The sequence below is a fragment of the Mixophyes fleayi genome, chromosome 3 (assembly GCF_038048845.1).
Source record: "Mixophyes fleayi isolate aMixFle1 chromosome 3, aMixFle1.hap1, whole genome shotgun sequence".
Taxonomy (NCBI): Eukaryota; Metazoa; Chordata; class Amphibia; order Anura; family Limnodynastidae; genus Mixophyes; species Mixophyes fleayi.
Genome location: NC_134404.1, coordinates 2,805,497 through 2,830,535, shown reverse-complemented (window position 1 = coordinate 2,830,535; position 25,039 = coordinate 2,805,497). Strand labels below are relative to the sequence as shown.

The following is a 25,039-nucleotide window of genomic DNA, read 5'->3' as shown; positions in this document are numbered from 1 at the left end:
AGTACTTATTAATTATATTCCATGATGAATAGAGAGGTGTCATCTTAACTAATTGTTTGAACCGAATATCGATATCTAGAAATTTTTATTTTACTAAGATGCACTTACAGAACTTGCTAAAAATATACACCTGCAAAATATAAATATAAATAAAGTCAAGTAGTACGTAATTAGTAAAAATTCAGAGAGTGGTTAAAATGACTGTGGTTAGAGGGATGTACACCCCGTCCCTCCCCCATCCCACTACTCCAGGTGCAGCTAGACGTAAGTGCTAGGGTTAGATTAGTCTGTTTAGACAAGCGCCCAATATCTGGAATGTGCAGAGCAATTTCATGCAGGATGTATTACCCAAAGTGGTGTACCTCCCACTCTGCATCAATCCAGTAGTGTAGTAGATTGGATTATAAATTAAATAGTATCCCAGACAATAATATTGGGGTACATACCAAAAAACGGAAAGAAACCGGCTTATTCACATGTATTTTATACTTCCCAAGCACCAGCTTCACAATCCATCATTCCAGCATTTATTTCAGAGAGTACTAATGTCTCATAAAGGTTACTCCATCAGGACCACAGGGAGATTACTGACACATCTACAGAGACACACATTATATCACTCACAGAAAGTCCAGGTCAGTATAAGCTTACTCAGAAAAGGTTCACCTGACCAGATCCAGAGATGAAACACATCAATTGCTCTCATATATCTATTTCTAGTACTAAGGAACTCATTATATAGGTTCTCAGTCCACTGAACACTCAGGAGGAGCTGTGGGAGCTCGCTCTATATAAATCCTGAGCTGACATTGCTAGTAGTGGAGGAGGAGCTGTGGGACATTGCTCTTCAGAAATCCTGATCTGACCTTACTAGTGGTGGATGATCTGTGGGAACTTCATAAATCGTGAGCTGATATTACTAGCAGTGGAGGACCAGTGGAAGCTTGCTGTCCATAGCTTCTGAGCTGACATTACTAATAGTGGATGAGCTGTGGAAGCTTGCTCTTCATAAATCCTGAGCTGACATTGCTAGAAGTGGAGGAACTGTGGGAGCTTGCTCTTCATAAATCCAGAGCTGACATTACTAGTGGTGGAGGAGCTGTGGGCACTTGCTTTTCAGAAATCCTGAGCTGACAGAACTAGTGGTGGATAAAGAAAACCCAATGTCACTCACCGGACTGTGAGTGCTGCTTCCCGTGTGTTTAGGAACCGTGGCCGTCCACCATCCTGAGGGTCTGCGCATGTGCAGCCCTTTCAAACCTTCAGTACCTGTTGCTTTTAGTTAATTGGCTGATCAGGCAACACTCCCTATTTAAAGCACCTGTGGTCAATACCTCGTTGCCTGATCTTGGAGTCTCATTCCCCATGAGCCTCTGAAGGTGTTCCTGTGTTTCCTCGTGTATTCAGCTCCTGCTGATTCCTGTTGTTCGTTTGTGGTTTCCAGACCACTTCAACTCTCCTGTGTTCATCGTGACTGCACCAGCTGATTCCTATCCGCTGCCTCCGTGCTTCTACAGTATCCTGCTCACTTCAACTCTCCTGTGTTCATCGTGACTGCACCAGCTGATTCCTATTCGCTGCCTCCGTGCTTCTACAGAGTTCTGCTCACCTCAACTCTCCAGTGTTCATCGTGTCTGCAGCCAGCTGATTCCTATCCCCTGTCTCCGTGCTTCTACAGTGTTCCTACTCATTTCAACTCGCCTGTCTTCATCGGGTCAGCGCTCCGCCGCTTTCATCTCAGCTACTGGTTATCAGACCGCCTCAACTCTCCCGTGTTCTCCAGGTGTCCAGTTCCATATACTACTGCTTCCTGAGTATTGCCTAGGTCTTGCTGGTCTACCTACCGTGCGCTGCACCAACTTGGTTACCGCTTCCATCTTCCAGTGGTCTCTCCTCCTGCCGGCCTTCAGCCGCTCAGGTATCGTATCAGGTATCGTTTCACGTCTCTCTGACAGCCTGCTCTCCTGAACCGCGTTATGCATACTTCTCATTGACTGTGCTTGTGTATTGCATATCTAGCTGGACTGAGTTTGTTCTCCTCCGGAGTTCTCTATCCACTGAGACTATTGCTATCATTTGACTGTGTTTCCTATTTGCTTGGATAGTTATTGTGACTCTGTATATTTGTGCAGTGCTGCTCAGTTATCATTATATTGTGCATATCATCGTTGGATCAAGTTCTGTGTGCCCGTGTATACTCTGCATTGCATTCATGTCCTCGTGCTCCTCCTCACATATATATTGCAGTGGTACAACTTGCTAGAGGCAGACCACTGTCTCCTGTTCCCTGTGACACCAGCTTCAAGTATCCTCTCACATAGCAGTGGTACAACTTGCTAACGCAGACCACTGACTCTCCTGATACCTTCACCTGGATTCCATTCCTTCACCTAGACAACGGTACAACTTGCTATATGCAGACCGCTGACTCTCACCGCCTCCTCGTTACTCCTGGACATTCCTCCTCACTATAGCAGTGGTACAACTTGCTATACGCAGACCACTGACTACCCTCACGTTTCCTTGTCCATCCAGTTCCTCGTGTACAGTTATCTACCTATTACCAGTGCTGCTAGTCATAGACTTTCCTCGAGCATTCTCTTCCCATCTGCTGTCTCCTGTTCCGTGGACACCCCGCTACCAGAGTACCATATTACCAACTATACTGCTCTGGTAAGTCCATCATCTGGTGATACCTGGGTAAAGACTCCTAGTGCCCGTGACACCCAAACAGGAAGAATTAGATACGCTCTTCGGAATGGACACCTCACTGACTTTTAGCACAGAAATTGTGCAAAACATGTAAATAATGTCATGTGAGGGGTGCTCTCCCAACTACACGCTTGAGTACAGAATCTGTCTTGTGGTATGACCCACAGGAATAAGGTTGGTCTTTGGATTTCCTTGACTAAGCCTATATGGCGAAACGTACGTCGGGTTGTGCGTCCTTGTGACGTCAGAGACCCGGAAATTGAAATCAGGCTAGAGGGGAACATCGCGACTGAAGGAGTTTTTTTTCCATACAATAGTCATAACTATGGGGTGATTTTCTAATAGGGGCACAAAAGTCAGAAGTGCATACTATAAGAGATACAAATTCTATTACCGCTGACAGGTGCCTTAGGAGATATCGTGTCCATTATTAGTTTTCACACTCAGATGCAAGGACGGTAATATCACAGTCCTACATCCTATCTTAGTGTCTTGTAGGTAGAACTCACCAATCAATAGAGAATCAATCTAACAAACAGTAGTAGGTCTGTCTCCCTGCTATGTGACACTGCATCGTATATAACAGGCAATAAATACTTACACTTTGGTGAACAATATAATTTACACTTTTGATAGGCTCACATAATAAAGGATCCAATACCGAATGAACCTTGATATACCAATAATGTAATGATGTCAGTAGGTGACGAACAACAAAAGAACATTTAAAATAATAAAAATATAAAACCTAAAAATAATATAATCACTAATAAGTGACTCACCTATAATTAGCCATCAGACTCTATATATCTACCTGCAACTGTTAAGAATACTAAGATACAGTAACTATCCTTTCTTGTCTGTCCAAGTATTAATATCACTATACTGGTGCTCTATACATGCTTGGGAATATGTGCGCTAATCAGTATATCCTCTAGGACACACCTCCTGTCACAATACATATAGAGGAGTAATACAAGGAGACCTATGAGATTACAAAATATTTAATTAATAAAGATTTACTCATAGCTGGTCCCCTGAAATAATTAGACACTAAGAACGTCCTTAAACAATAATTCTCACACACATCCCAGAACGATTCCAATAGAGGGTCTGTTAGTTTTATTTTATTTCACTGGTTTTCTAATACTTTCTCACTTTTTTTTTAATATTTCGTCTTTAGAGACCTAGATAAAAACTATTTTCATAATACATAATTGAGAATAAAATGATTATATAGTTTTTGGACTGGAATGCCTCAAAGACCAACCTTATTCCTGTGGGTCATACCACAAGTCAGACTCTGAGCTAGAGGGGGAGACAGTCAGATGAACCTTTTCAGACTTATCTGACACTCAGCTGGACCTTTCTGTGAGTGACATACTGTGAGTCGTCAGAGGTGTGCCAGTAATCACCCTTGTGGTCTGACGCAAAATTTACATAGATTAGACAGGTTATTTCCTTTATTTGACATGCATATTAAGATTATTTTCTGGGATACAATTTTTGACACCATGAGCCTCATTCATGTTCTGACATCTGTCTGTTTGCCTAGCGTATCTTGTATGACTCCACGCTGCACATACCCGAAAACAGACATTACTCCAATGAGCACAATTCCAGGCAATTCATATCCATACGCAACTGACACTTAGGACTCCCAGCGACTTCAGAGGCGGAACAGGGGATTGAAGGGGCAGATTAATATAGGCGATGTACAGTAAAGGCGTTTCAATACAGATGCGGCCGATTCAATCCCGTGATTGTTGTAAATGCGCTGGTTTTCAGCCGCATCTTTACACCTGCTACAGGTCAGATGTAAATGCCAGATGATAGTGATAACTGACACGGCATAGTCTTTGAATTAAAAATTACACTTAATTGTGGCAGTAGCTATCACAGAACAACTGTGTGCAACTAGGATATACTATATAATCACACTATATGTACTGTGTATTATAAATATATAACATCTATAGTTGAAAACAAATATTTTTTTAAATTATTGTTCTATCAACAGTTATTAGTTGAATTTATCATAAAATAATAGTTTATGCTTTCTGATGTAAACTTCTATTGTACTTACGCATGTGCGTATACTGCAGTCTGTTCTGTGTGTCTACATTTGGCAAGTACTGTATAGGCAGAGCGTACTTCCACCCAGACTCAAACAATAATGTACGTAAGATATGACTGAATATGAATACGGCTGGAACTACGCTCAGGTTGAATGCTCGTTTTAAACACAGACTTTATGTCCAAGTTGCGTTCTAACGTGACTCAGGTTCCATATGTTTATTGTGTTATGTCATCTACACAAATATGAAACTCTGGTACCTGCTGATAATCTGAAAATTAGAAGTACAAATTATAAAAGAGGAAATTATAGATATAACACTTTCCATGCAAAAACTAATTACAAACAAAAGAACATAAATGTTTTACCGTTACAATGTTCCCACACCATGCTACAGCTCCGATTGTTTTAATACTCCATACTAGCATGTTGTTGATAGTTTCAGGATATGTGAATCTACAGGCACTGGAGGTGTTAATCAGATGAAGGGTATTATAGTCATATCCAAGTTGCTCCAGTTGGCATACACTGATGGAAGTTACCATTGTACCATCACATCTCACTGTAGGCTTCAAGTCTGCAATGGTAGACAAATAGAAACACGATTTTAGATAAAACACTCAAATACATGTATCTCGCAGTAAGGGATTGCTCAGATCAGTCACATGTGCCGCCCATACAGCCTGTGGAGATTGTGTTATGTCTATTCTCAAGTAAGTCTAGATTTACTCCTTGTCGCTTTTATACTCATCGGAATTGTCGCATTGCTCTAACTTGTATCGGCACTAGTGTTGCATAAAAAATGACTACCACCGGTTTATTTATTGTTTAGGGTCACAAGAAACTGTATAGAATCTTTATGTTGTCAAGTACTTTACCATCCTGTGTTAGGCTGCTGGCCTGATCACCAACTCACAGATCTAGATGACGGAGGTTTTCAAGGTCAAGGGTCACAGGCAAGCAGGGTAGTCAAAAAACACGCCAGAGGTCGGGGTAACAGGCAAGGTAGCAGGGTCCAAGGTACAGGTCAAAAGGTTCAGGGTCACGAGCAAACAGGCAGAGTCCAAAATCCAAGCAGGGGTCATAAACAGAGAATCCAACAGAGTATCCACAGGACAGGGAATAGCAACAGGAGCAGGTTAGCAAGACTGGGTCAGACACGCTATAAGCGACAGTGAAGCTCAGACCTCACTGCCTTAAATAGTACTAAGAGCCAATCAGGACAAAGGGGAACAGGGCTGACAATCAGGCTGCTAATTAATTACTAGCTAGCACTGGCATAGGTAATAACATAACCAGGAAGCATGTATAAAAATATAAATGAACCAGTGCAAATCATATGAGAGCTCCCCTTGGAGTAGGAGGATGTCCCTACACCCTCCTACATCTATGCCACAAGGATAAAAACAGAGCATAGAAACTAGAGCACGCGCCCGGCTGCTAGATCACGCCAGGATGCGGAGTACCACCACGGCTCGTGACATCCTGACATAAAAGCAAAGTAAAAAGCAAGAAGTTGTTCGCATGTTTCACAAGAAGTGTTCTCTTGCCACAAGTGGTGTAAGAAGTGGGATTGTTCAGGGAAGAAGTTTATGCTACCCAACCTGCATAAACATTAACATGGAGGAAGTTTGAGAGCCTTTGTAAATGTGCTGGCTGCACTGCAAGAGCAGCAAGCTCAGGTGCTACGAGTTGCAGAGACTCATGAAGAAAACACCAGGCTCTTAATGGAAGAGTTAGTCCAGGTCAAGCATGATAGAAATGTAACTTGTGCGGCTCTGCAGAAAATATTGCCAGCTGATGACATAGAAGCATATCTGTTGTCCACTGAGAGAGCTACAAAAAGGGCAAAATGGCCACCTGTAGTTTGGGCTGAAAAGTTGGCGCCATACCTGACTGGTGAAGCTCAGCGAGCTTATATGGATCAGGATGAGGACTGGGCCTCTGATTATCCGTGTCTAAAGTCTGAGATATTGGTTCGCATTTGGGTTTCGGGGTCAGGCTGAGCCCAGCACTATCATGAATACTGTTATGATAAAGACAGACCTGTCAGAGCACAATTGGCTGAGCTTTACAAAATAAAAAAAAATGGCTACAGCCAGAGGAGATTTCACCTACATGGATTATTGAAGTTCTGGTAATAGATCACTGCATTTGGGAAGTGGACCATGGTCTGCAAAGGTGGGTGCTGCAATCAGACCCACAAATTATGACGAGTTTACCATAGTGGTAGAGAGGTTTGCTGTGGTACAGTAAAAAACCAAATCACTTGTGTTCGTGCCAAAGTCGATGCCACGTCAAAAGCCAGGTTTGAGAATCCTTGTTTCAGGGCCCAATGGCAAAACTGATATGGACAGAGGGCAGTTTACAAAGGTGTCTAATCTGAAGTGCTTCAAATGTGGTGAGCCAGGCCACTTTAAGGCAGAGTGTCCTAAACTACCGGAACGCATGGACTGTTCTGTTGCACATGTTGGGCCTACTTTCCCAAGCTGTTGTACCATGAGACCCACAATAAGAATTCCTTGTTTGGTCCGGGTGACTGCTTATCACCCAAAGCCTTGTCTTGGCATTGGTTGACTCTAGGAGTGAACTTATGTTGGTTTTCCATGTCCAAAACCATAACTACTTGGTTGCCCAAGGTGAAGGTCCTGTGCGTACATGAGATGTCTCAGGAGTATGAGAGAACACTTCTGCCAGTCACACTTAAAAAACAAACAGTTATGGTGGTGGCTGCCATAGCGCTTAAACAACTATATCTACTTATTCTGGGATGTGATTACCCCCGGTTTAAAGAGATCCTTCAAAGAGTAGGTCCGACCGGATCATGTAACTGATGCAATGATCGGAAGCTCGGTTTTACAGGATCTACCTAAGAATCCACAACAGAAAGACCTTGATCTTTGGGAACCATCAAACCGGAATGTTTTCCTGGGGGTCACAGTAAGAGTTCCACAAAAGCATCCACCTGCGGGGAAGCATGGACAGTCCAAACTAGTAATGGCTGGTGACAATGAGGATGAGCCCACCCCGTCTGTCAGTGAAGATATTGACTGGTCCGCAATACCAATTTTGTTTCCTCTGCAGGACTTTGCTCATGACCATCTTAACGATGCAACTTTAAAACATGCTTTTATAAGTGTGACTGAGGTGAATGGGGTAGTGAAAGCAGACCAGCCTGCAGGGTGTATACCATATTTTGCTGTTAAAAATAACTTTCTGTATATCCAAATGCAGTCCCCCTATGGAACATAAAGTCCAGCACCATAGCTAAAGAACTTTAATTGATGTTCACACACTGGGGAATACCCAAGGAAATTCTCACAGACCAGGGCACCCCGTTCATATCCATACTGATGAAGGGCATGTGCCAGTTGTTAGGGGTGACGGCTCTTCAACCACAAACAGACAGCTTAGAGGAACGCTTTATGCACACATTAAAGCACATGCTCAGGAAAGCCGTGGAACAGGGAAAAAAAGATTGGGACACTCTTTTTTTCTATTTGATGCTTGCCATCCATGAGGTACCTCAGGCCACCACAAGGTTTAATCCCTTTGAATTTTTGTTTAAGACACAGCCCAGGGGTATCTCGGATATGTTGTAGGAAGGGTGGGAGCAACAAGGTCCCTGGAGCCAAATCTAGTACAATTTGTGTCCCAAATGTATGAGAGGCTAGGAAAGATAGGGCCCATTTCACAACAACAAGTACAAGAGGATCAGGAACAGCAGAATAGAAGTTATGATAAAAGTGCCGTAGTTCGATCTTTCAAGCCAGGAGACAAGGTCCTAGTCCTGGTTCTAACCCTGGAAAGCAATCTTTTCCCCCACTGGCAAGGTCCATATGAAATCCTAGAGTCTGTTGATCCTGTCAATTACAGTGTCACTCACCGGACTGTGAGTGCTACTTCTCGTGTGTTTAGGAACCGTGGCCGTCCACCATCCTGAGGGTCTGCGCATGTGCAGCCCTTTCAAAACCTTCAGTTCATGTTCCTTTTAGTTAATTGGCTGATCAGGCAACACTCCCTATTTAAAGCACCTGAGGTCAATACCTCGTGGCCTGATCTTGGAGTCTCATTCCCCATGAGCCTCTGAAGGTGTTCCTGTGTTTCCTTGTGTGTTCAGATCCTGCTGATTCCTGTTGTTCCTTTGTGGTTTCCAGACCACTTCAACTCTCCTGTGTTTCATCGTGACTGTGCCAGCTGATTCCTATCCTCTGCCTTTGTGCTACTACAGTTTCCAGACCACTTCAACTCTCCTGTGTTTCATCGTGACTGTGCCAGCTGATTCCTATCCGCTGCCTCTGTGCTACTACAGTTTCCAGTCCACTTCAACTCTCCCGTGCTTCATCGTGACTGCACCAGCTGATTCCTATCCGCTGCCTCCGTGTATCTACAGTATCCTGCTCACCTCAACTCTCCCGGGTTTTATCGTGACTGGACCAGCTGATTCCTATCCGCTGCCTCCGTGTTTCTACAGTATCCTGCTCACCTCAACTCTCCAGTACTCCTCGTGTCTGCAGCCAGCTGATCCGCTCTCCGTGCTTCTACAGTGTCTCCGCTTGTGTCAACTCGCCTGTCTGCATTGGATCAACGCTCCGCTGCTTCCATCTCGTCTAGACCATCCCTACTCTTCAGCGTTCTCCAGGTGTCCAGTTCGATATACTAATGCTTCCTGAGTATTGTTTCCATCCCTGCTGGTCTACCTACCTGTGCGCTGCACCTACTTGATTACCGCTTCTACCCTCCTGGGACTTCGTATCCTGCCGGCCTGCAGCCGTTCAGGTATCCCTGCACTTCTGTCTGACAGCCTGCTCTCCTGAACCATGGTATGCATACTTCTCATTGACTGTGCTGGTGAATTGCATATCTTGCTGGACTGAGTTGTTCTCCTCTGGAGTTTCCTATCCGCTGAGACTATTGCCATCATTTGACTCTGTTACCTTTTGCCTGGATAGTTCTTGTGACTTTGTATTATTGTGCAGTGCTGTTCAGTTATTACTATTTGTGCATATCATCGTGGGATCAAGTTCAGTGTGCCCGTGTATACTCTGCATTGCATTTATCTCCCCGTGCTCTTCCTCACATATATATATTCAGTGGTACAACTTGCTAGAGGCAGACCACTGTTCCCTGTTTCCTGAGTCACCTGTTTTCAGTATCCTTTCACATAGAAGTGGTACAACTTGCTAACGCAGACCACTGACTTCCCGGATACCTTCACCTGGATTCCATTCCCTCACCTAGACAGCGGTACCACTTGCTATACGCAGACCACTGACTCTCATCACCTCCTTGTTATTTCTGGACATTCCTCCTCACTATAGCAGTGGTATAACTTGCTATCCGCAGACCACTAACTACCCCTCACGTTTCCTTGTCCATCCAGTTCCTTGTGTCAATTATCTATATATTACCAGTGCTGCTAGTCATAGACTTTCCACGAGCATTCTCTTACCATCTGCTGTCTCCTGTTCCGTGATCACCCCGCTACCAGAGTATCATATTACCACCTATACTGCTCTGGTAAGTCCATCATCTGGTGATACCTGGGTAAAGACTCCTAGTGCCCGTGAAAGTAAGATCAGGCCATGAGAGACCCAGATTCGGAACCTACAGCTAAAGAGATGCTGCAGCTTCTGGTCACCCGTATGGAGCAACAGGATGCTCGCCAACAGCTGTTACTACAATGTTACCAGGCGTTAGCCTCCCAAGGAACATCTGGACAGAATATCACAGCTAATGTTGATGCTCCTGTGCTTTCCTCCGTTTCCCCAGTGCCATCCCAGGTGTCTACGGCTTCCACGCTTCACCTGCCTACTCCGTCAAAGTATGATGGAGACCCCAAAACTTGTAGGGGTTTTCTCAATCAATGCTCTGTTCATTTTGAGCTCCAACCTCAAAATTTTTCTACCCATCGTTCCAGAGTGGCCTATCTTATTTCATTGTTTTCTGGACAAGCTCTCGCATGGGCTTCCCCTCTTTGGGAAATAAACGATCCATTATTACAAGATAGTGCCAAATTTATTTCCACGTTCCGAAGTGTATTCGATGAACCAGGTCGTGTCATCTCCGCTGCATCCAGCATTCTCCGTTTACGTCAGGGTTCTCGTACAGTAGGACAGTACGTCATTCAATTTAGGATATTAGCCTCTGAGCTTCAGTGGAACACTGAAGCGTTAATTGCCGCCTTCTGGCAGGGGCTCTCCGATAAAATTAAAGATGCACTGACTACTCAAGAACTACCTACTTCTTTAGAAGATTTGATTTCTCTTTGTCATCGAGTAGACATGAGATTCCGTGAAAGGGAGTCTGAAAAAACAACTTCAGTTAAAGCACCTCTTCGTTCAACTTCTCAACTTCGTCCAGCTTCATCTCCTGTGATACCCATGGAGATAGGACGCTCCAAATTAACTACTGAAGAGAGGAACCGAAGAGTAAAGAATAGACTTTGTATCTATTGTGCTGATTCCACTCATATGCTCAATTCGTGCCCTTAAAAAAAAAAAAAAAAAAAAAAAAATCGGGAAATGCCAGGCCCTAACTAGTTCTGGAGAGGTGAAGTTAGGGTCCCTGGAGTCCTCTCCATGTACTACGAAATTAAAAGTCTGCGCTTTTGATGTTAAAATTTCCTTCGCTACCAAATCCTTTGAGTCCCAAGCACTGATTGATTCTGGAGCTGCGGAAAATTTAATTTCTAAATCCCTAGTGAATCAATGGTCCCTACCAGTGATTACCCTGAAGACACCGATTACTGTGACTGCTATTGATGGATCACGTCTTATCAATGGTCTCATCACCCAGAGTAGGTCTCCAGTAATGCTTCAGATTGGTGTGCTACACCAAGAAGAAATTTCCTTTTTAATTCTTCCTGTTACTACAAGTCCGATTGTTTTAGGCCTTCCATGGCTTCAATGTCATTCTCCCCAGATTGACTGGCGCACTCCTCAAGTTACGTCTTGGGGAGCTGAATGTCATCATCGTTGTCTCTCCCAAGTCATTCCTCTTAAAATACAGCAATCTTCCATTTCACCTTCCTCACCGGGACTCCCTCCTCAGTATGCTTCATTTGCCGATGTATTTGATAAAACTCAGTCTGAATGTCTTCCTCCTCATCGTTCATGGGATTGTCCGATTGATCTTCTACCTGGCAAGACTACTCCTAGGGGTCGTGTGTATCCACTTTCGGTACCTGAAACTCAAGCTACATCTGAATACATCCAAGAGAATCTCCAGCGTGGATTTATCCAACCTTCTACTTCTCCCGCTGGAGCTGGGTTCTTCTTTGTAAAAAAGAAGGATGGATCACTACGCCCCTGCATAGATTTTCGTGGACTTAACGCCATTACTATTAAAAATCGGTATCCCATTCCTCTGATTACTGAGTTGTTTGATCGGATTAAGGGAGCTCGGATCTTTACCAAGTTGGATCTTCGTGGTGCCTACAATTTAATTAGAATCAGGTCCGGTGACGAATGGAAGACAGCTTTCAACACCAGAGATGGGCATTATGAATATTTAGTAATGCCTTTCGGGTTATGTAATGCCCCCGCTGTTTTCCAGGGCTTCATTAATGAGATCTTCCGGGACTTGTTATATGTATGTGTCGTCGTTTATCTGGACGACATATTGATCTTTTCACAGGACCTGCCTTCTCATCACCAACATGTGGCAGAAGTTCTGTCCAGACTCCGGAGAAATTCATTATTCTGCAAATTAGAAAAATGTTCATTCGACTTGCCCCAGATTCCATTTTTGGGTTATATTGTCTCCGGAGTTGGTCTACAAATGGATCCAGAAAAGGTGAATGCTGTGTTACATTGGCCTCAGCCAACTACTCTTCGTGCCATTCAGCGTTTTTTAGGTTTTGCCAATTACTATAGACGCTTCATTCAAGATTTCTCTTCGATTGCATCTCCTATTGTGGCCCTGACTCGTAAAGGGGCCAATACTAAACAATGGTCATCCGAGGCTCTTCAAGCCTTTCAGTTTCTTAAAGAGTCCTTCTCCTCTGCTCCCATTCTTCGACAGCCTGATGTGACGCTTCCCTTCTTCCTAGAAGTAGATGCCTCTAATGTTGGTTTAGGAGCCATTCTCTCCCAAAGATCGGAGCAACAGAAATTCCATCCTTGTGCCTTTTACTTTCGGGGTCTTCTGCCTGCGGAGAAGAATTACACCATCGGAGACAAGGAGTTGCTGGCTATTAAAGTAGCATTAGAGGAGTGGAGATACTTGTTGGAGGGAGCTCGTCATCCTGTGACAATTTTCACGGATCATAAGAACTTGTCATATCTACAGTCTGCTCAATGTTTGAATCCTCATCAAGCAAGATGGTCTCTTTTCTTTTCTCGTTTTGAGTTAATCATAACCTTCAAACCAGCTGCTAAGAACAAAAAAGCCGACGCTCTATCTCGAGCCTTTGTGACGTCCTCTGACGTTGAAGAGGTTTCCAACCACACTATTCTAGACCCCAAATGTGTTTCGCTGGCTGCTTCTTCCACTAAGGTGCTACCATTCGGGAAAACCCTCGTGCCTCCTACTCTTAGGAGGAAAATCCTTTCGTGGTTCCACTCTTCTCGTTTTTCTGGACACTCTGGTGAACGCAAGACCTTTGAGATTCTCTCTCGAAGTTACTGGTGGCCTTCTATGAGGAGAGATGTCAAAGAGTTTGTAGCCGCTTGTGAATTGTGTTCCCAGTTCAAGACTCCCCGCAGAACTCCAGCGGGGTTGCTTCAACCACTACCCATTCCATCCAAGCCATGGACCCATATTAGTATGGACTTTGTTACTGATCTTTCTCCTAGTAAAAACTGCAATACTATTTGGGTAGTGGTGGATAGATTTTCGAAGATGGCGCATTTCGTCCCCTTGTCTGGTTTACCTTCCTCTTCTACCCTGGCTGAGCATTTCATCAAAGAAATCTTTCGTATTCATGGATGTCCGTCTGAGATTGTGTCAGATAGAGGCGTACAATTCGTTTCCAGATTCTGGCGGGCCCTTTGCAAGACCTTGGGCATACGATTAGCACTCTCATCTTCCTACCATCCTCAATCAAACGGACAAACTGAGAGGGTCAATCAAGATCTTGAGACATTTATAAGGATGTTCTCATCAGCCAATCAAGACAACTGGGTAGAATTGCTTCCTTGGGCTGAATTCGCTCATAACAACATGTACCATGAGTCATCTTCCAAAACTCCATTCTTTGTGGTTTACGGTCACCATCCGTCTTTTCCGGAATTTCCTGCCCTCCCTCCCACCCAAGTTCCTGCTGTAGAGACTGTTTGTCAAACTTTCAAAAATATTTGATCTCAGGTCAAAACCTGTTTAAAGAAGACATCTGCCAAATATAAGTCTTTTGCAGATAAGAAGAGGCGGGCTATTCCACGACTGAAAATTGGAGATCGTGTCTGGTTATCTACCAAAAATATTCATTTAAAGGTTCCATCTATGAAATTTGCTCCTCGTTTTATTGGTCCGTATAGGATCATTCAAGTGATCAATCCAGTTTGTTTCAAACTTCTACTTCCTAAGAATCTTCGTATTTCCAACGCCTTCCTTGTGTCCTTGCTCAAACCTCTCATCATCAACCGTTTCTCGGTCCCTCCTTCAGCACCTCGGCCAGTTCAAGCTCATCAGGAGGAAGACTTTGAGATTACTCATATATTGGATGCAAAAATCTCGCGAGGAGTTCTTAGTTTCCTCGTTCATTGGAAGGGCTTTGGTCCTGAGGAGCGTTCATGGATCAAAGCTGAAGATCTCAACGCTCCAGCTCTCCTTAAGAAGTTTTATTCCAAATTTCCGGACAAAACCGGTTCCAGGTGTTCTGTGCCCACCTTTAAAGGGGGGGGTACTGTCACTCACCGGAGTGCTACTTCTCGTGTGTTTAGGAACCATGGCCGTCCACCATCCTGAGGGTCTGCGCATGTGCAGCCCTTTCAAACCTTCAGTTCATGTTCCTTTTAGTTAATTGGCTGATCAGGCAACACTCCCTATTTAAAGCACCTGAGGTCAATACCTCGTGGCCTGATCTTGGAGTCTCAGTCCCCATGAGCCTCTGAAGGTGTTCCTGTGTTTCCTCGTGTGTTCAGCTCCTGCTGATTCCTGTTGTTCCTTTGTGGTTTCCAGACCACTTCAACTCTCTTGTGTTTCATCGTGACTGTGCCAGCTGATTCCTATCCGCTGCCTCTGTGCTACTACAGTTTCCAAACCACTTCAACTCGCCCGTGTTTCATCGTGACTGCACCAGCTGATTCCTATCCGCTGCCTCCGTGTATCTACAGTATCCTGCTCACCTCAACTCTCCCGTGTTTCATCGTGACTGCACCAGCTGATTCCTATCCGCTGCCTCCGTGTATCTACAGTATCCTGCTCACCTCAACTCTCCCGGGTTTCATCGTGACTGGACCAGCTGATTCCTATCCGCTGCCTCCGTGTATCTACAGTATCCTGCTCACCTCAACTCTCCCGTGTTTGATCGTGACTGCTCCAGCTGATTCCTATCCGCTGCCTCCGTGTATCTGCAGTACCCTGCTCATCGCAACCCTCCAGTACTCCTCGTGTCTGCAGCCAGCTGATCCGCTCTCCGTGCTTCTACAGTGTCTCCGCTTGTGTCAACTCGCCTGTCTGCATTGGATCAACGCTCCGCTGCTTCCATCTCGTCTAGACCATCTCTACTCTTCAGCGTTCTCCAGGTGTCCAGTTCGATATACTACTGCTTCCTGAGTATTGTTTCCATCCCTGCTGGTCTACCTACCTGTGCACTGCACCTACTTGATTACCGCTTCTACCCTCCTGGGACTTCGTATCCTGCCGCCCTCCAGCCGTTCAGGTATCCCTGCACTTCTGTCTGACAGCCTGCTCTCCTGAACCACGGTATGCATACTTCTCATTGACTGTGCTGGTGTATTGCATATCTTGCTGGACTGAGTTGTTCTCCTCTGGAGTTTCCTATCCGCTGAGACTATTGCCATCATTTGACTCTGTTACCTTTTGCCTGGATAGTTCTTGTGACTTTGTATTATTGTGCAGTGCTGTTCAGTTATTACTATTTGTGCATATCATCGTGGGATCAAGTTCAGTGTGCCCGTGTATACTCTGCATTGCATTTATCTCCCCGTGCTCTTCCTCACATATATATATATTCAGTGGTACAACTTGCTAGAGGCAGACCACTGTTCCCTGTTTCCTGAGTCACCTGTTTCCAGTATCCTTTCGAATAGCAGTGGTACAACTTGCTAACGCAGACCACTGACTTCCCGGATACCTTCACCTGGATTCCATTCCCTCACCTAGACAGCGGTACCACTTGCTATACGCAGACCGCTGACTCTCATCACCTCCTCGTTATTTCTGGACATTCCTCCTCACTATAGCAGTGGTACAACTTGCTATCCGCAGACCACTGAATACCCCTCACGTTTCCTTGTCCATCCAGTTCCTCGTGTCAATTATCTATATATTACCAGTGCTGCTAGTCATAGACTTTCCATGAGCATTCTCTTACCATCTGCTGTCTCCTGTTCCGTGATCACCCCGCTACCAGAGTATCATATTACCACCTATACTGCTCTGGTAAGTCCATCATCTGGTGATACCTGGGTAAAGACTCCTAGTGCCCGTGACATACAGGATCCGTCAGTTTTGGAGAAGCAAATATACCATATCAATCTCCTTAAACCTGGTATGAAGAAGACACTTCTACTCAGGTAGTGAGTACTGTCATTGAAAAGTCTGAAGTGTCCATAGGTCTAAATTTGCCTATTAAAAATAAACAACAGACTGAAGAAATGATACGTGGGAACAGGGATGTCTTTTCTCCATACCTGTGCGCACTACTTTAATTGAACATGACATTGTCACTCCACCAGAAGTTATCATACAGCAGAAGCCGTATGGCATTCCGGAGGCCACACAGGCTGACGTGAGAAAGTAGTTTGATTAAAAAATGCTCCAGCTTGATGTGACTGAGGAGTCCACTAGTGAGTGGAACAGCCCCTTTGTGCTTGTTTAGAAAACCCAATGGGACTATTAGGTTCTGTAATGATTTTAGGTGCCTAAACAGCATATCCCACGTTGATGCCCACCCAATACTATGTGTAGATGAATTGGTAGAAAATCTAACTGGTAGTAACTATCTGACTAATCTTGATCTAACAAAGGGGCATTGGCAAGTTACCCTCACTTCCACAGCCAAGCCATAGGCCGCATTTTCCACCCCTGATGGTCTCTTCCAATATATAGTCCTACCCTTTGGGCTGCATTGGGCCCCTGCCACCTTCCATAAGGTCCTGAATAAATTGCTACGACCCCACACAGCTTATGCAGCTGCTTTTTAAGACAATAGAGTAATTTATACTCCAGACTGGAAGTCACATCTGACCAAAGTCGAGGCAGTCTTGGCTTCATTGAGGTCTGCAGGATTATCAACTAATCTAGAAAAATGTATCATAGCCATGAGAGAAGCCAAATATTTGGGGTACATTGTCAGGCGAGTGCAAGTAAAACCTCAACTAGACAATGAGCAGGCAGTCAAAAATTGGACAATACCAGAAAAGCAATCCCTGTTAAGAACCTTTCTAGGCTTAGTAAGTTACTGTAGATGATTCCTCAGCCATTTCACCAGTAGAGCGGCTCCACTTTAGGACATGTTAAAAAAAAGTTGTCCAGATAGATTCGGATGGTTTCTGCAGAAGCTGCTTGGTCAGATCTTTGCTTTGCCCTCTGTTCCTCTCCAGTTCTACAAACACCTGACTTTACCCGGAGGTTCTTCCTTCAAACTAATGCCTCCGGTGACTGCTTAGGTGTAGTCTTTTCGCAGGACAGGATGGAATAGAAAACCCTGCCTGTACCTAAGTTGGAAGATATTTCCTTGAGAAAAAAAATATGCCACCGTGGAGAAGGACTGTCTCGCCATAAAATGGGCTACAAAGCCTCTGTGCTATTATCTACTAGGCAGAGAATTCATGTTAATAACAGACCATGCACTATTGCGGTGGATATAGAACATCTGGGAGGTAAATGTCCAAGTAAATGCCGTTGGTTCTTCGCACTGCAGCCTTTCCAGTTCTCAGTAGAATCTAGACCTAGGAGTCTGCATAAAAATTTGAGCTCCTCGTGAAGTCCCTTACTTGGTTGGGCTAGGGGGTGGGATATGTAACAAAGGGAGGCATTTATCTGGCAATCTGCAGAGAAAGGATGCAAGCAGAGTAACACATATGTGCAGCAGTGCACCTAGTTTAAGCATAAACCAGTGGAGGACATATGTGTGACAAAATAATGGTATAGAATCTGATTTAACTTACATGGTTTGAAAGTGCCTTTCACACCTGCTACAGGGCCGTCTACAGTAAGAGTAATGAAACAGAACAGCTAATGAGAACTCCCCTTTAAAGAGCAGGTAGGAGTGTCACCTGTCCATCAAGCTAGTGCTGTGGGAGGAGTGTCAGGTATAAAAAAACTGAATGTTTCATTCTTCAGTGTGACCAATACTGTATGGAATCTTTATGTTGTCAAGTACTTTACCATCCTGACTTTAAAACAAAGTAAAGGCAAGATGTTGTTTGTGTGTGTTTCACCCGGAGTGTGCTCTTGCCACACAAACTACAGGCAATCTGTAACAGCATGAGGTGACTTCCACCATCTCCTATACCAGAACAAGAGTCCTTCACATATAAACCCTACTGGGAACTCTTGTGATGAATAGATAGAGGCTCTGTCATAACAAGGAATTATATTTGATGGAAGTTTGAACATTTTATATGACAATAAGTAAAGAACATCAATAAACATTGTAATCTTGTCATTAGACAACACTTTACTAACGTGTATGAGTCCTACAAGTTATAACTTTAACAACATGAAGAAACTGTGATATAACTTATATAATAATCTGAATTCTGGTATCCACCCTCTGTCACTTGTATAAAACAATGTATCACATGTATAATATGCCCTGTACAGTGAGTTATTATCATTTTCTTACACAGACAAATGGTTGAAAAAGACAGTGTGAGATATTGGCGTAATCCATGTTTCTTATAGGAGAATAATATATAACAAGATTTATATATGACAGTAACTGGTGTAAGAGCACCGGGTAGATCCTGCATCACCCAACTCTGTAATCTGACTGTTCCAGGTGCATCGCTAGTTACACAATGTGACTAATGTGAGAAATATAATGTATTAATCAGTGCACATACCTCGGGGTGACTGAGAGGACAGTAATATTACAGTGTATATAAATCACGGTTCTACTTACTGATCTAATGTTATATATAAGTACATAGATAACACTTACTTGTCCCTGTGTACGTGGTTGTATTACACACACAGGATGTTGGTCTAATTGCTGTATCACAAACTTCATCACTTCTACATGATGGACCACATGGCTTCACATCTGTAGCAGATAATGGTATTAATCAGTTATTAATATTAACATATATAAAGGAGTTATATGAGGTGTAAACATCAGTGTCAGGTATCCCGGTGATATCACTCACATTTACAGCATTTTAAATATGGATCCCAGTACCAGTTACTCAGAGCACTGCAGCAGTCGTTGGACTCCATTGGGCACTCAGAGCCAGCCGGAACACATGGTGTAAAGCTATCACCACAAAGGCATCCATTCAAGGTATCACATGACCCTCCACAATATGAGCAAAGAGCGGGATCAGAGCCGCCTGCAAGAAAATACAACACACTTGTGTCATTAGTTTGGAGCTGAATAGTATAATAAAGTGTAGTAGACAGACCATAGAGGGGAAGCCTTAGAAAGCAGAATATACAGAACAATGGAGAATGAAGGAGATAAATGTTACATTGTCATATTACCAGGGATGTGACAGACACTACAATGTGTATTATGTGTACACTAGACAGGTTCCCATACTCAGTTACACACAGTAACACTATGTACTAAACCAGAGATTCCCAGTTATCACTGACTCCCCCGGAACATAAGAGAGACGGATGGATAAGCTGCCCCCAATAATGATACCAGGTGTAGTTATCTCTGTATTGTTACTGTCAGTATCTCATTATAACTGGATCTTAGAGGTTCCGTATTAGGATAAACTGATGTCATCCAGCGTCATTATATGAAGGTTTAATGCCCATTATACTGAAGAAGAGGAGCCAAAGGATGGGGGTGGGGGTTCACAAGACCAGAGGATGGGAAATCTTCTATTTTGCTGGTTACGGCCCCTGGTAATAGGACGCTGGGAGCGGGGGCCACATGAATACTAGATATAAGTATCAGTATGTGACCTGCTGCTGTGTCCTGTATATTAGGACAGGTTGTGTATATAAATATATAGAGGACAGGTGACATATAACCCTGTTACACCATATAACAATGTCCCTATAATAAGACAGTTTGAGAACATCATGAAGTCTAATTTCACTACAAATATCACTGGATCTATGGTGCAAAATGTGTCATCCAATCACTATGTATCTGTACAATATTACCCGATCTAACACCCAGAGTGCGATGTCCTCAGATAATTCACTCCAAGCAGTATGAAAACGCAGATTGTGAAAATTACCAATTTTTACCATTTAAAAAAGTGCCACATTACAATTTGCCATCCTGACATTTACTCATGATAAGCAGGGGAGGGCTGGCAAATTTTACCCTGGGGGGGCAAGAATCAACTCAGCAGCCCATTAGGAACATTTTAATGGAAAAAAATTGAAGGTGGCCCAGTGACCCAGCCTAAAGTAGCCTTATCTGGCACTGGGCCGGGGGGCATCAGTCACCCTCCTCAGCCTGCACGTGATGATATGATTACAAAGCATCAAACAAACGACTTAGCGCAAACAGCATGTCACTATTCAGAGACAGCAACCTTAACTTATTATTTATGGAGAAGGCATTATTTATTAATTGTGTGTGTGGCGGGGGGGGGGGGGAATAATATATAATTAACTAGAAGGGAAAAAAAATAAATTGATAATTAAAGTAATGGGGCAAAATTACTTTATAACTAAATTAGGGTTTATTGTATTATATATTTAATTAACAGGGCAATATTATTTAAATGTTGAAGGCGACAATAAATATTATGTGGGCAACACCTATAATTACTTGGTGCAGAAACATTTAAGCTATACACATATGGCAATATAATTATTGTTATTATTATTATTCATTTTTATTTATATATATAATATTATTGATGTGTTGTTCCATTCACATTTCATTATTGCATCATTGACAATCAAATATTCTTGCCCGCTTAATTTAATTATTAAACAATATTGCCCAATTTATCTATTTATACATTAAATGTGCCGCATTGATTTAATTTACATTTTTTTTCCCCTTAATCAATAAAGAATGCTTGCCCCCTCTTCTATTATAAAAGGCATGCTGTTTACATAATCTCGTCTAAAATAGGCAGGTATAAAAAAAAAAAAAATCCTGTTGATTTACTGATGATTTTGACTAATCCTATTTGAGTATTGATTGAAAAACCCACTGGGTTATAGATATGTCGATTTGAAGGTGAAACAAAATGGTGATACATATTACTTACAAGACTGTAGGTTTTTTCTACAATACTTGTTAAGCAGCAATATAAATAAAAAATTACTTACGATAACATTGTCCTCCTGTAAGAAAAAAGATGAAAACACATTAACTAACAGTTCAAGAGTTCTCTTTTAAAAGTGGTATACTAAAAGTAAATTGTGATACAATTTCAGCAATCTGATTTTCTATTTAATTAATTTCAATGATTATTATCTTGATAGATGCTAAATCAAATGTAAATTAGAGTGTGAATAGGTTACTGTAGATGTAGTAAGTGGTGATGTATACAGTGAATAGATTACTGTAGATGTAGTAAGTGGTGATGTATACAGTGAATAGGTTACTGTAGATGTAGTAAGTGGTGATGTATACAGTGAATAGGTTACTGTAGGTGTAGTATGTGGTGATGTATATAGTGAATAGGTTACTGTAGGTGTAGTAAGTGGTGATGTATATACTGAATAGGTTACTGTAGGTGTAGTAAGTGGTGATGTATATAGTGAATAGGTTACTGTGGGTGTAGTAAGTGGTGATGTATATAGTGAATAGGTTACTGTAGGTGTAGTAAGTGGTGATGTATATAGTGAATAGGTTACTGTAGGTGTAGTAAGTGGTGATGTATATACTGAATAGGTTACTGTAGGTGTAGTAAGTGGTGATGTATACAGTAAATAGGTTACTGTAGGTGTAGTAAATGGTGATGTATATAGTGAATAGGTTACTATGGGTGTAGTAAGTGGTGATATATATAGTGAATAGGTTACTGTAGGTGTAGTAAGTGGTGATGTATATACTGAATAGGTTACTGTAGGTGTAGTAAGTGGTGATGTATACAGTAAATAGGTTACTGTAGGTGTAGTAAGTGGTGATGTATATAGTGAATAGGTTACTCTAGGTGTAGTAAGAGGTGATGTATACAGTGAATAGGTTACTGTAGGTGTACTAAGTGTGATGTATATAGTGAATAGGTTACTGTAGGTGTAGTAAGTGGTGATGTATATAGTGAATAGGTTACTGTAGGTGTAGTAAGTGGTGATGTATACAGTGAATAGGTTACTGTAGGTGTACTAAGTGTGATGTATATAGTGAATAGGTTACTGTAGGTGTAGTAAGTGGTGATGTATATAGTGAATAGGTTACTGTAGGTGTAGTAAGTGGTGATGTATATAGTGAATAGGTTACTGTAGGTGTAGTAAGTGGTGATGTATATAGTGAATAGGTTACTGTAGGTGTAGTAAGTGGTGATGTATATACTGAATAGGTTACTGTAGGTGTAGTAAGTGGTGATGTATACAGTGAATAGGTTACTGTATGTATAGTAAGTGGTGATGTATATAGTGTATAGGTTACTGTAGGTATAGTAAGTGGTGATATATATAGTGAATAGGTTACTGTAGGTATAGTAAGTGGTGATGTATATAGTGAATAGGTTACTGTAGGTATAGTAAGTGGTGATGTATATAGTGAATAGGTTACTGTAGGTATAGTAAGTGGTGATGTATATAGTGAATAGGTTACTGTAGGTGTAGTAAGAGGTGATGTATACAGTGAATAGGTTACTGTAGATGTAGTAAGAGGTGATGTATATAGTGAATAGGTTACTGTAGGTATAGTAAGTGGTGATGTATATAGTGAATAGGTTACTGTAGGTATAGTAAGTGGTGATGTATATAGTGAATAGGTTACTGTAGGTGTAGTAAGTGGTGATATATATAGTGAATAGGTTACTGTAGGTGTAGTAAGTGGTGATGTATATAGTGAATAGGTTACTGTAGGTGTAGTAAGTGGTGATGTGTACAGTAAATAGGTTACTGTAGATGTAGTAAGTGGTGATGTATATAGTGAATAGGTTACTGAAGGTGTAGTAAGTGGTGATGTATATACTGAATAGGTTACTGTAGGTGTAGTAAGTGGTGATGTATATAGTGAATAGGTTACTGTAGGTGTAGTAAGTGGTGATGTATATACTGAATAGGTTACTGTAGGTGTAGTAAGTGGTGATGTATATAGTGAATAGGTTACTGTAGGTGTAGTAAGTGGTGATGTATAGAGTGAATAGGTTACTGTAGATGTAGTAAGTGGTGATGTATATAGTGAATAGGTTACTGTAGATGTAGTAAGTGGTGATGTATAGAGTAAATAGGTTACTGTAGGTGTAGTAAGTGGTGATGTATACAGTGAATAGATTACTGTAGGTGTAGTAAGTGGTGATGTAAACAGTGAATAGGTTACTGTACGTGTAGTAAGTGGTGATGTATAGAGTGAATAGGTTACTGTAGGTGCAGTAAGTGGTGATGTATACAGTGAATAGGTTACTGTAGGTGTAGTAGGTGGTGATGTATATAGTGAATAGGTTACTGTAGGTGTAGTAAGTGGTGATGTATACAGTGAATAGGTTACTGTAGGTGTAGTAGGTGGTGATGTATATAGTGAATAGGTTACTGTAGGTGTAGTAAGTGGTGATGTATATAGTGAATACGTTACTGTAGGTGTAGTAAGTGGTGATGTATACAGTGAATAGGTTACTGTAGGTGTAGTTAGTGGTGATGTATACAGTGAATAGGTTACTGTAGGTGTAGTAAGTGGTGATGTATATAGTGAATAGGTTACTCTAGGTGTAGTAAGAGGTGATGTATACAGTGAATAGGTTACTGTAGGTGTACTAAGTGTGATGTATATAGTGAATAGGTTACTGTAGGTGTAGTAAGTGGTGATGTATATAGTGAATAGGTTACTGTAGGTATAGTAAGTGGTGATGTATATAGTGAATAGGTTACTGTAGGTGTAGTAAGTGGTGATGTATATAGTGAATAGGTTACTGTAGGTGTAGTAAGTGGTGATGTATATACTGAATAGGTTACTGTAGGTGTAGTAAGTGGTGATGTATACAGTAAATAGGTTACTGTAGGTGTAGTAAGTGGTGATGTATATAGTGAATAGGTTACTGTGGGTGTAGTAAGTGGTGATGTATATAGTGAATAGGTTACTGTAGGTGTAGTAAGTGGTGATGTATATACTGAATAGGTTACTGTAGGTGTAGTAAGTGGTGATGTATACAGTAAATAGGTTACTGTAGGTGTAGTAAGTGGTGATGTATACAGTGAATAGATTACTGTAGGTGTAGTAAGTGGTGATGTAAACAGTGAATAGGTTACTGTACGTGTAGTAAGTGGTGATGTATAGAGTGAATAGGTTACTGTAGGTGCAGTAAGTGGTGATGTATACAGTGAATAGGTTACTGTAGGTGTAGTAGGTGGTGATGTATATAGTGAATAGGTTACTGTAGGTGTAGTAAGTGGTGATGTATATAGTGAATACGTTACTGTAGGTGTAGTAAGTGGTGATGTATACAGTGAATAGGTTACTGTAGGTGTAGTTAGTGGTGATGTATACAGTGAATAGGTTACTGTAGGTGTAGTAAGTGGTGATGTATATAGTGAATAGGTTACTCTAGGTGTAGTAAGAGGTGATGTATACAGTGAATAGGTTACTGTAGGTGTACTAAGTGTGATGTATATAGTGAATAGGTTACTGTAGGTGTAGTAAGTGGTGATGTATATAGTGAATAGGTTACTGTAGGTGTAGTAAGTGGTGATGTATATAGTGAATAGGTTACTGTAGGTGTACTAAGTGTGATGTATATAGTGAATAGGTTACTGTAGGTGTAGTAAGTGGTGATGTATATAGTGAATAGGTTACTGTAGGTGTAG

At 42.1% G+C, this 25,039-nt stretch overlaps 1 protein-coding gene across 1 annotated transcript in view; it reads right to left on the bottom strand.

Moving 5' to 3' along the window:
* LOC142142546 (uncharacterized) overlaps positions 1-25,039 on the bottom strand; it is a 144,595-nt gene that overhangs the window by 22,184 nt on the left and 97,372 nt on the right. The window contains exons 14-17 of the mRNA XM_075200424.1: positions 21,395-21,409; positions 19,291-19,473; positions 19,086-19,187; positions 5,158-5,366 (exon numbers count right to left, since the gene is read on the bottom strand). Of these exons, the coding sequence (XP_075056525.1) occupies positions 5,158-5,366; positions 19,086-19,187; positions 19,291-19,473; positions 21,395-21,409 (509 nt within the window). The remainder of the gene's footprint in view (positions 1-5,157; positions 5,367-19,085; positions 19,188-19,290; positions 19,474-21,394; positions 21,410-25,039) is intronic.